The 12,602-nt window shown below is 39.1% G+C and overlaps 1 protein-coding gene across 1 annotated transcript; it reads left to right on the top strand.

Moving 5' to 3' along the window:
* The first annotated feature begins 5,111 nt into the window (after positions 1-5,111).
* LOC102704720 (transmembrane E3 ubiquitin-protein ligase FLY2-like) lies at positions 5,112-12,379 on the top strand. Its single transcript, XM_015839861.2, has 15 exons — positions 5,112-5,309; positions 5,978-6,047; positions 6,963-7,090; positions 7,533-7,648; positions 8,551-8,611; positions 8,842-8,905; positions 8,980-9,057; positions 9,226-9,383; positions 9,475-9,534; positions 9,642-9,735; positions 10,481-10,648; positions 11,246-11,574; positions 11,765-11,881; positions 11,962-12,118; positions 12,224-12,379. The coding sequence occupies exons 1-14, from the start codon at positions 5,127-5,129 to the stop codon at positions 12,061-12,063; spliced, it is 1,728 nt and encodes a 575-aa protein (XP_015695347.2). The 5' UTR covers positions 5,112-5,126; the 3' UTR covers positions 12,064-12,118; positions 12,224-12,379.
* The last annotated feature ends 223 nt before the right edge of the window (positions 12,380-12,602 follow it).

Below are 12,602 nucleotides of genomic sequence, written 5' to 3'. Positions count from 1 at the left end.
TGAATGTTGTCCACAAGTTTAAAAATATTTATGACTAGGCGGTTCTTAATACGAGCCCTCCGATTAATGGATTAAGATTCTCTGATATGGTTAACATGTAGGTTCCATGGTCATCAAGCCCACATGTTAGTTCCTAAGTTAGAGGGAAGTTGTGTGGGAGGATCTCTCTCACATATCAATTATTGTATCCAGAAGGCTAACATCTAGTCATTGCATGAATTTGGGTGGTGTTTAGATTGAGAAATTTTTTTGGAGAAGTTCCACATCAAATATTTGACCAGATGTCGGAAGGGGTTTTCGGACACAAATGAAAAAACGAATTTCACAGCTAGCCTAGAAACCGTGAGACGAATCTTTTGAGCCTAATTAATCTATCATTAGCACATGTTGGTTACTGTAGCACTTATGGCTAATCATGGGTTAATTAGGCTTAAAATTTCTTCCATAACTATGCAATTAGTTTTTTTCATCTATGTTTAATGCTTTATTTAGGTGTCCAAAAATTTGATGTGATGTTTTTGGAAAAAATTTTTGAACTAAACAAGGCCTTGGAACATGTGCCTTTTATGTTAATTTTTTTCAATGATTGTGGAAAAGGTTTGTGGTCAAAGTTCAAGATCGATGAGCGCATTAAAATCTACTCATTGTAGTACTCTTTTTGACGTTTGATGATCCATTACAAAATCAAGAAGAACATTTTGCGGTCATTGCCTTTTTTTTTCCTTTATGAAAGTAAAGCTTTGTTGAATTATCTCCAGTAAGACAGGTTTGCTACATCATTTTCCAGCCACACAAATGTCTTCTAGCTAGGGAGATGAACCTTCCATGGAATTCAGAGGATCACAGGCTGTTTACCCATATATGTTTCAATCAATGTCACCGTAACCAGACTACGAGGTACTGCACGTCGTTCTCAAGCAAACCAATTAAGCAGCTAATCTCTTTTTGTTTTTGCCGGAACGACCGAAGAAGGTCATTATATGTAATTAAGACCGGAAGAAAAAGTTACAGGAAAAATGTGTACCAGAGTACACGCCCCGAACCAAATGTCAACCGTCCAAACACACACTACAGAGAGGAAAGCCAAGCACCGAACCGGCCATCGCTAAGAGAGACTGATCGCCACCGAGCTAACGACTGCACTACGACACGAAGACTCTAAAACGACGTCCTCACGAGGGTCGCGACGCCAAAAGACACTGTCATCATCCATCCAAAGCAGCTAATCTCCATCTCAAAAAGACCGCGGAAAGATGAGCGAGCAGAGAAATTTGAGAGAGCGACGTGCATAGATGCAAACGAGATGCACCAATCACAGAAAATCGCTGTTGATGTGTGTTGTGCCAATGGGTTGTCATTGGTGCTTTATCGATCTAGAAGAAGAGTGTTAATTTCTATTGTAATTAGTATTATATTTTATAGTAGAATACAATTTTAATAAATATTAGTTTGATCTCAAAGTTCTAAAATTTTATATTAATAATTTAGTATATCAGACCGTAGGATTTCTCCATCAAAACACCTAGAGGTTGGAACAAGCCAAAAACGAAAATTGTCGTGGATAGCATGATTTCATCTTTTGGCAAAGTACCCTATTCGAACTCATGGGTTTTGAAACCTGTGATAGGCGGCCTGGAGGTTGGAACCATATAAGGAGAGAGTGGGGATAGAGCGGGTGGTGGACGACTCTGTAGGACGTACATGTAACATTATGCGGTGATGGAATTGACATGGTATTTCAGTGATGGTTCTACTCTATGTATAAGATGGATGTGGGTGTGAGATTGACAGAAAATCACTAGGAAAAACTTGTTGTGTCGTTGGTTATCTTTTGACAATGACGATGCCCTAGGTTGTCGTTCCTCTCATTGGAGGCGTCTACATAGCGCTTCTTCTCCTATGCCCTATTCTCCAAGTGCAAACCCCACTTTGGCTTTTGGACAAGTGGTGGTGGTGAATTACATGCTTCCTCCATGTGAGCGTCGCATTGGATAATCCTCCTTGTGGAATGGATGGTGTTGGTGTGGTTGCTTTATGGCTGTTGTCAGCTATTCCTCATGTTATGTAGCTACTTTTGGATGAGTAGCTGATTTGCAATTAAACTACTCTTTAAAGATACCTTCCGTTTTGATTTGATATTTATTAGTTGTGATGTAAGCGAGTTCCAATCGGCATAACTATCGATGCTGATATCAGGGAATATTTTTTAGATTAGAGGATAACCAATTGCATTGGATCCACGTAGATAGGGATGGCAATGGGTCGGGTCGGGTACAGGTAGAGTAGGAACATACCCGACCCAATACCCGCGTGCCTCTCGCCGAAGAAGCCACCTCGGTTTTATATGCTTCTCCGCACGCAACATATTGGTGATACTAGTTGGTACAGATGATACCAACTAATATTATTAGTATCTAATATTATTTGGTACCAGATATACTAGTTGGTATCATCTGATACCATGTACTACCAAGTGGTATCATTGATATCGAAGGTCGGCACTGACGGCATAACAGCAGGTGGAGGGGAGCAGCTTGAAGAATGCCTGTGTCGGCTGCAAAGTAGGTAGAGGAAGAGCAACATGCGAGGAGCCCGGTACGAAAATGGATGGTGAAACAAACGAAGGGCATGGAGACAGAGCATAGACAATCGGAGGGGAGCAGCACAATGGAGAGGCTAGCGTGGAGGAGGCCAGTACCGATGGTAAAACAAGTAGAGAGAACGGAAATGTGATACATGCAATGAAGTAGGGGAGGGCATCATGAGATGCAGAGTGCATATGGTAGATTTTAGTGGACCCGTTCAAAATGAAATGGTGTTTTTTTATACTTTCTGTTAAAATAAAGGTTGAAATGATTTCTTCACATATAAATAATAAAGTAGAGTATAATTTTATAACGACGTCAAGAACCATGATATTAAGGCTTTACACCCTACTACTTAAAGATACAGTTACTATAATACTATCAAGTCATAATTAGCATCACTATCGATTAACAAACCGACAATGATATCCTGTATTACTGTTACCGTTGGTTTTTTATATACAATAAAGATACTTCAGCGTCAATGGCCAATGGACAGTAATGTTATGAACCAGCTTACCAGCAGACAACAGTTGTACCTGCTGTTGGCCCACAATGACTATTTTTAACCGGTGATGACATCTAGGTGCTATTTAGATAAATGACAACAAGCTCGCCACAAGGCCCATGACTAAGCTTACGCTTGGGGTATCATCAACAAAAAAAATAAATAAAAGCGATCACTGCCATGGCTGATCTCAAAATTCACAACCTCATTGTTTCGCTTATTATAAGTATGAATGAAACAACTTATATTAGCAATTTAAAAATAATTTATAGATAAAACTTTTGCATATGTTATTTTATAATTGTAGAAACAAATATTATAAAATAAACTGCGATAAAGAAAATCTTAATCAATTCCAAAATTAAGTCCTAAATTCAATTTTAAGCGATCACTGTTATCAAATGATACTGTAAGCCATTAAAGCATCACACGTGGGATCTAATATTAAGAAAGTATCCCAAGATGTAACCGAGGTAACACAAATCAAACATGTGACTAAGAAAAAATGGTTAATTAAATCATGCCATTATAAATTTGGTAGTTTTGAAATATATCATTACTATTCGACTAATTATAAGGATGACATTATAATTTTAGAACTATTCAAAATATGCTACTCCATACCCTTTCGGTGTATTTTCTAGAAAAATTTAGACCATATTGTTCATATGATGTTCACTGCGTCGTTGTATATGCAAAGGATAATTTGGTTCAAAAATGACTCTGAAATAGTTCTAAAATTATAATGACATTCTTACAATTAGTCGAATAGTAATAATATTATTTTAAAACAGTCAAATTTATAATTGTATAACCCAAGAAAATATGGCACGGCTAAATCGTGGCTCGGCAAAGTGAGACGGGTCGGTCTGATCGGCACACATTTGCACGCGCTTCGTCCTAACGAATCAACGTATAGCTATACGAATCCCCGCGATGACCACGTATTATTTCGAGATAAAACGAAAAGATAAAAATTATATATGCAAAGTTCATTTATAAAACTATTATACATAGAAAAGAAACAAAATACATACAGAAAAGTGCACATATACCATCTAAATGATATTTTTTATACATATTAATTTTGTGCATAAAACCTTACATATATAAATTTTACGTATGAATTTAAAACAAATTGAAATTATGTATAAACTTTATACTATGGCCAAATATTCACATAAAAATTTTATATACAAATATTATATACACAAATTTTCTACGTAAACATTATATGCATAAACTTTCCCATATGAATATTATATATAAAAAAATTATACATATAAAAATTGTACTTTATACATATAAATATAATACGCATAAACTTTACACATATAAATGCACTGGAGAAAAGTGGCTGTCTCGGCTAAAATCAGAAACAAACAAAGAGTACAAGACTCGAAAAAGAAAAAATATCCATTCCCGCTTTCTTAGCACGGCGGTAGTGACGACGGCAAGAGAGACGTGAGGGATTTATTCCGGCTAGTACAAACATAAAATTGAATCCGTTTTCGAAACTTGAAATCCAAACAAGGCCAACACCACAAGGAGAGAGAATATAGAGAGAGCCAGTTACACGCGGATCCCATAAACGCAGTTACTGGCAGGTGGGCCCCACAGCGGAGCGCTGCGGACGGCCACCGGGCCACGAGGCCCACGACCACGAACGAAACCAGCAGAGCTGTTCCCCACCCCGCGTCTCCAACCCAGAAGCCGCCTCCGCCTCCGCCCCAGCGCCAACCACCCCTACCCACCCATCCCCCCACGCACGCGCAAAATCCCCCAAAAAACTAGAGCGAGCGAGCAAGCAAGCCGCTGTTGCTTCGCCTCCGCGTCTCGACCAACCCAAAAAGTCGCCGCCGCCGCCGCCTCCCCTCCCGTCCCCTCCCCTCCGCCTCCCCCCACCCCCCTTGACCCTCCTAGGTTGCGCGGAGCCCTCGCACCGACCGGCCTCGGCTGCTTGCTGATGGTGGTTGCCGCGGCCGGCGCCGCCGTCGCGAGGGATTGATTATATATATATATATTTAATATATATGCGCCGCGCGATCGGGGACATGGGGCCCGCCTCCGCCGCGGCGCGGAGGGCGGCCGCCTTGGCGGGCCTCCTGGTGGCGGTCGGCCTCGCGCTCGCGCCGCTGGCCGCGGCGCTGCGCCCGCTCAGGGAGCGCGTCGCGTCCGCCGCCGCCTCCTCCTCCTCCGGATCGTGGGGCGATGAGGTGAGAGGGACGGCCTTGGGATTGGGAGCTTTTTTTTTCCCCCATTTCTGTGGGTGGGGTTTTAGGCGAATTCGGTCCCAAGAGTAGCGCAATTGGTGAGAACAACGCGGCGGAAATAGGCATTTTTTCCTCTCTAAATTTGGTAGTCCGTGGGTGTAGTTTCGTGTGCTTGTTTTGGTGCATGTCTCCTTGCTGTACAATTCGATGGAAATAAGTTCGATGTAAATAGATAGCTCTGGTCTATTGAATTTGATGGATAGTGCAAAACCAAAACTGCGGCATCTAGGTTTACAAGTCAAAATAGGATGTTCTACTCTGCGTAGCCATTTATGAACTGGATATGCATGGCCAACTGACGGTACCTCTGTACCTATAGGCACCTGTTGTAGTTGGCATAAGAGTCTACTGGGCATCTAGGCCCTAGGGGAACACGAAGCGGGAGCACTCTAGCAGCTCAAGGTGGTTCGAGCAACTCCTCAGTAATAGCATTACTGATTGACAAAACAAAATGGTGTCTTTTGAGTGGCTTATTTCATTTCTGACTGGGTTGTTAGCTGAACATGCTCTGCAGCTTGCTAATGCCTGTTTATATGCAACTATGAATCCTACTTTTATGTCCCTAGTTGAGTGTGTTGCTCATCATCTCTATGTTTGTGCACTTACTGCAGCATGCATTCTTCAAGAGGGATGAAAATGAGATAAGTCCATATTCATGGAATATCACAGGGACATATAAAGGTAACCTTTGGGCCATAATTACACTTACACTCGATGCCATCTGCCACTTTAGCTTAAAATTTGCATCCTAACTGCGTGTGCCATAGTGATACCTTGTCTTTCCCTTGACGCTTATTTTACGACCACTGCACACATTTGGCTGACTTATTGCTGTTCCAGGAATTAATTATGTGCTATTGGCTGTGAGAATATTATTTGAAACATGTGTGCCCTCTGTTCCCTGCAGTTCAGTACTGTACCTGAATTTTAGGGGCTGCAATGATTCTTTTCCGCGTTACCAATTTTTCTTTAAAGATTAGAAGTTAATGATATGCCTATTCAAACCATGTCATACAACTTGGTCATGCCTTGTTCTCTTTGCTCTTACCTCTTTTGCTAAAATTCTAGATCATGTTATTTTTTTCATAATTTGCTGTTGCTGAGTCTCTCTTATTGTGTTCTGTGATATTCTTATTGCCTAATATTGATTTGGTAATACCTAGAGCTGTCTTGGTTCTTAAGTTCAGATGTTCAGTCAATGTATGACATTTGCTGCTGCATATCCAGTTATTTACAGGAGTATTTTAACAAACTATGGTAGATTTTTCTGTTATGGATCCAGATATATGCTTAAATAGTTATCATAACAAAAAAGAAGAAACAGTATGTGCTTTTGAAAAGCCACATTGTCACCTGCACCTGCTTGCCAATCCTAGCAACTGTGGTCTTCCCTTCATGTCCAAACAGTAGTACACCATATGTCTATATGTGTTATGTGCTGCACACATTATTCTCTAATTTATTTGTAAATTTAAATAAATGCACATATAATGCCTCTTTTTGTAGTATCCTATGTTGTGCTATGCATAGGATACTGTTGCTTCATTACAGTGTTAATTGTGGTTTATGAAATAATCTCACCAATTTTTGGTTCAGGAAGTTGGAGCTTTGCTGGTTCCACAAATGGTTCTTCTAGGTTTCTTGAGTTTACAAAATTGAAAGGCGATTCAGTTTTGGAATTATTGAGTACACCAACAAAGATAAGTGGTGTACACTATGTTCAGGTAATGAAGCTCCCCACCCCTACAGGCATATGAATTAGAAGGTTTACTTTTGCAATTCTAGTTTATCTTTCATTTATAAGTCATGCAGTTGAGCCTATGCCGCATTGTGGGCCTCCCACACCCTGCAAATGCTCCCTGTTGAGCCATTGCTACATTGGTATAACCACTTTAGCCCTGTTTCCTAAGATTCCTTCCCCCAGTCCCTTGATCTCAATCAACTTGAAGCTTGTAATCCCACCCTTTCGGGGCCTTTTTGAAGAGATTTAATTACAGGTGGCCTGATTGGCAGCCTTCCGTAGTCCTAAAATAATAACAAAAAGGAAGTCACAGAGTCTTTTACATGCCCAATTCGATTTAATTAATTGTATTTTTGTGGTGATCATGATTATTTTCTTCTGCATTTTCTGCTCCTTTGTTCACTCTGTTTACCATGGGATGGCAGGGATCAGTTACATTTCATGATGTTATAGACAATGCCCATGATCGTGGAGTTGCTCAAATAAGGTTGGAAGGCGTGTATATATGGCCTTTTAGGCAACTTCGGATGGTTGCAAACAGGTGCATATTTAACTTTTCTTGTTTTTTTTTCTTTGTTACCAAGGAACTTTGTTTTACAGTTTATGTTTGTCTTCCTGCCTCCGTATTATATTATGTGCTGTTATTTTTGACCACTTAAGCAAGTGAGAACTTCATTATTAATTTGTTCCATCGCCAAACACTCCAATAATAGAAATACAGGTTTTTTTTTTTTTTGGGGGGGGGGGGATTGTAAAAGTAGAGCTAAAAAAATACTATATGCTACTATGTCCAGCTAAAGACAGGCCATAGTCTTGAGCCTAAACCTAGATATGCCTTTCTAACTTTCTGTTTTCAAAGGTCTTCATTTGAGAACCATCCTCTACGCAGCAAGCATGGTCCTCAAAGTCTCAAAGATCTTGTCCTGCAAGCCCTCCTACTCCTAACTTAGTGTTCTAAGCATTACTTCTGTTTTCCAAATTCGGTTACTAATTATATCTACTTACCTGAATTTTTTATATCTTGCAAGTGAACTTGCATTATACTCCCTCTATTCCAAAATAAAGCAACATAGTACTAGATGTGGCATACCCTAGCACTACGAATATGGACATGGCCGGAGGGAGTATTACTTAATGCAAGCTTAGCTACCACCTACTATCATAAATTCATTCACATTCCTTGGTTATGCTGACAGATCTTTTTTCTCTGTTTACTAGTGCTTATGTTAATTGTGGTGTTGCTTTGATTTATATTAGTTATAATGAGGGCAGTATAACATCACCCTTTTGTAGAGAGGCATATTTATTTGTTTTTAGTGGCAATTTTGTTTTGGAGTATTCTATAGTGACATTTGCAAATCTTTGTGTAATTTAACTATTGTTGTAGTCTTGTAGATCTTTCTTCTAACATATGATCTACTGCAAATGTATTATACTTTTTAGTGGCGCAGATGGTGAGCCACTTCAAGAAGAGGATTACTTCTTGTCAAATCCTTATCATTTGGTAAGAAGCATCATTTTTCTTGTTTTTGTATTGATGTGTAATATTTATACTCTACAAAATAGCCTCTTAACCTTTCATAGGCATACCACAATCCAGTTTTCCTTTTGTACTTTGTAGTTTGTAGATATTCATGTAATCCCCAGGCATTTATGTTCATTATGGTAGTAAAAGAGGTTCTTTTAGAACAAATGCCAGCGCTTATGAAAATGCACTTGCTAAATTTTTATCAGCTGCGGATTTTCTCCTCTCAAGTGTTCCAAGAAACATCTGAAGAGAAGAATCGAAGGAAGAACTGTAAGTTTTGATTTCTAGATTGAATACTACCTACAATCTCATGTGGTTTTGATGTGTGACCTCTTACTTATCAGCTCTAACGTACGACATGGAGAAGCACTGTAGCGTAGAAATAGCTGCTAAGGTGGTCCGTGTGTCCTCTAACCTAAATGGTACTGAATCTCCTTGTGACATTTGTAAACTCATTTCTTACTGGTAGTTTGTTGTGCATCACCAAAAGCAACATGCTCATATTTTAAGCTTTCAGTTTGGGATTGCCTTTTCCTTCTGTTTCTTCAATGACATCTAAACAGCTCTTGTAAATGCTTCTTTTCAACTAGAGGGAGAGCATGAAAAATACCGTTTGGAGGGATTGATGGAGAGTCCAGCAGTGGATGATGATGGAGAATGCTTCTCACCAATTTTATTAAATGCAACATCACTGAATGTTGAAGTTTATTACAACAAAGCAGTCAATTATACACTGATGGTCACTTTTGTATCCTTTGTTACTCTCCAACTTTCTTAGTTCTGATTTTTTTCTCAGTTTGTTCTATACTCTATGTGAATTCCTTAGTTGAGTATACCAGATCTCCTTCCTCCAAGTTCTGTTACTGATTAGACAAATGGAGCACAGCAACACCCAGTCTGTATGTATTCATTTGCCTTTTCAGAATATATCAGTACAACTTGGGCACGTTGCTTTTTCATAGTCTGCAAGACTTCAGTTTTCTGATGTAGTCTGTATTGTTTGCAGGGAGCTGCCAAGGTTTCAATTCTAATGATTGGACAACAAGCTATCATGGATGCATATCTTTGTTTACTGCATCTGACTGCTGGGATATTGGTTGGTAAGTCTTTTGACTCCTGAAATATCAAATAGCTATCCTTTTTTTTTTCTGTTACCTTCTGACAAGTAGTGTCAACTGCTAGTACCACACACTCTTTCTTTGCTGGTAAAAGTTAGGTCCTCGGACACTTGTCTGTTGATATGTTCCAAGTTGCATGATTGTTCAAGTGTTTCTGAGTTACCTTTAAAATAAAATTTCTCCCAATAGTTCTGGGAAAATAATTATGCGCAAATTGATTTCTCTCTATTAAATTCAAATTCCACTTTGGTTAATTTTTTTCTTTTTTTGGGAGAGAGAGCACTTTGGTCTTCGGTTAACGGTTATTCTTTGTAAAGTAGTATTTTCTGTTGAATTCTTGAAGAGCGGTGTAGCAATGAAATATAATTATAATCCAAGCCATATAAAAGTAAAGTGTATGTTATGGTTACATATGTTTCTTATCAAATAGCGATCGTGGATAAATTTGATCCAACAGTGAACCTGCTAACCAATTAAGTACCATCATTCCATCAACATTCCGCAATATTTGGCATAACATGCATGAGTGGTATGAATTTGCCAACCCAATCAAACAAGTTCTGTAATTTGTAAATCCCTAGACTGTTGATCTGCAATTATGTTAGTCATAATATTAACTTCTTTAAGATTTTCATGTGCCTGATTCCTTTTATGTTCTAAGTTCTGCATATTTTCAAAATGTATTGATGGCATTGACATATTAATTGCTTGTTTGAATTATCTACAGAGTCTCTCTTCAACGCATTCGCAACAGCAGCTTTCTTCAAGTTTGTTGTATTTTCTATATTTGAGATGCGATATCTCCTTGCGATATGGAAAGCCAGTAGACCATTGAGCAGTGGAGAAGGTTGGGAAGTAATGAGAAGAGAACTGTCAGTTCTTTACAGCCGCTTCTGTAAGTACCAGACTATCAATTATCACCTGGTTTGTGTATTCTGTCTTAAAAACCAATCAGTAGGTCATCTCTCCAACCAACATTTATAGTGCACAAGAGCATGAATCTATGTGAACTTTAGAACTTCACATATGCATGTAATCTGGATCACAAAAGATTAGCCATTTAACATTGAGTTTCTAGCAGTCTAGCACCCATGTCGATCATTTTTGAGTTAGTAAGATGGCATATGTGCTGACCATTGCCCAGTCATTCTTGTCTATGGTTCTAAACCCTTCTGGTGAATTTATTATGACAAATAAGTCATACCTCATTTGTAAGTCAGTGGGCAAAGCGCTTGATATGTGCTATTTGTTGAGTCCTTTGGATTTCCTGTTCTGTGGGAACCATTAGTATGATTTTTCCTGTTGCTTATTGAAACAGCTTATGATTATTCCTGTTGCTTGTTGGAACAGCTTATTTTTCCATTCTAGTACCCGTATGTTTGTAAGATGTCAAATTAGTTGTCACTTCCACCTTCACATTGGTGTTTACCAATTTTGGCTTCTATTTAACAAATGTTAAGATAATGATCACTCTTTTTTTCGTGCTATTCAGATGGCATTCTTTTGGGTGGGATCCTTCTCATGTATGAGTTGCACAATTTTCTGCGGCCACTTCTTTTCCTGATGTACTCCTTTTGGGTTCCTCAAATCGTCACAAATGTCATCCGGGATACAAGAAAACCCTTGCACCCTCAGTATATTTTAGGCATGACGATTACACGCCTTGCTATTCCGCTGTATATATTTGGTTGCCCTAACAATTTCATGCGCATTGAGCCTGACAAGAAGTGGTGCATAGCTGTGACAATATTCATGGGTATCCAAGCAGCGGTGCTCCTGCTCCAGCACTATTTTGGTTCACGTTGTTTCATTCCTCACCAGGTAATTATACTAACGTGATCTTCCCTAATGCACACTTGATCAGTTGCCTTTCATGGCACTAATTCTATTATCCCCAGGATTTTTTATACTTAGTATTATGCGCTTCAGTACTTCGTTCCTCAGACTGGACAATTTGTTTTTACCAGTACCACATGATCACTAATAAATTGTCATGGGTACAAAATTTCAGATTCTCCCTGAGAAATACTGCTACCACAGGAAGGTTGAGGATAACTCAAATCAGCCCGTTGATTGTGTTATTTGCATGACCACAATCGACCTTACCCAAAGAACAAGTGAATACATGGTAATCGTGATATCTTGCTGCCGGTGATGTCAATATGTTATATATAACCTTGGCTGAACATGCATTGCATCGTCCTTCAGGTTGCACCTTGTGAGCATATATTCCACTCAGGCTGTTTACAGCGTTGGATGGATATCAAGATGGAGTGCCCAACTTGCAGGCGCTCCTTGCCGCCAGCTTAGATGAGCACTACTTTGTACCATATAGTTAACTAGTAGGTAGCTCAGCATATACAAGGTATCACAAACAAGAGACTCCCTTTTTCCTTTTATCCATAAAAGTAGCTTTATAGATCTGCAAAACTTACATATATTTTTTTTTTCTATTTCGTTCCATATTTAGGTGGGAATTGAGGCGCAATAAGACGAGAGTTCAACCATGGGTGGTTTCGGAAAGATAATGTAGAAAAAAAATCTGTTACGTTTTTAATCTCAGGTGATCGTTGTCTTGTACAAAAATCATTGTACCAGTTCTTCCCACGGAGAAAATCTTCCTTAATCCTTATGCAGTATTCTTGCTCGGCATGCTGCGCTCATCCATATCCTTCCTTTTTCATCAACGCTATTTGCAAGCCTGTCCCTGGTTTGACTGCGTGAGCACCTGTCCCTGGTTTGAATGCGTGAGCATTGTGCTAACGCCCTGTTTAATTCTAAATTTTTTTTCCAAAAACATCACATTAAATCTTTGGATATCTAAATAAAGTATTAAATACACACGAACA

The sequence above is a fragment of the Oryza brachyantha genome, chromosome 7 (assembly GCF_000231095.2).
Source record: "Oryza brachyantha chromosome 7, ObraRS2, whole genome shotgun sequence".
NCBI classification, from domain to species: Eukaryota; Viridiplantae; Streptophyta; class Magnoliopsida; order Poales; family Poaceae; genus Oryza; species Oryza brachyantha.
Note: the sequence above shows the minus strand (reverse complement) of the source record. Positions and strands in the feature narration are given on the sequence as shown.

Excerpts from the sequence above, each read along its gene's own strand:
- LOC102704720 (XM_015839861.2), top strand. The coding sequence starts at position 5,127 with ATGCGCCGCGCGATCGGGGACATGGGGCCCGCCTCCGCCGCGGCGCGG. Across the intron at positions 9,384-9,474 it reads ATACACTGATGGTCACTTTT|ATCTCCTTCCTCCAAGTTCT; the intron begins GTATCCTTTGTT and ends TGAGTATACCAG. Across the intron at positions 9,736-10,480 it reads GACTGCTGGGATATTGGTTG|AGTCTCTCTTCAACGCATTC; the intron begins GTAAGTCTTTTG and ends AATTATCTACAG.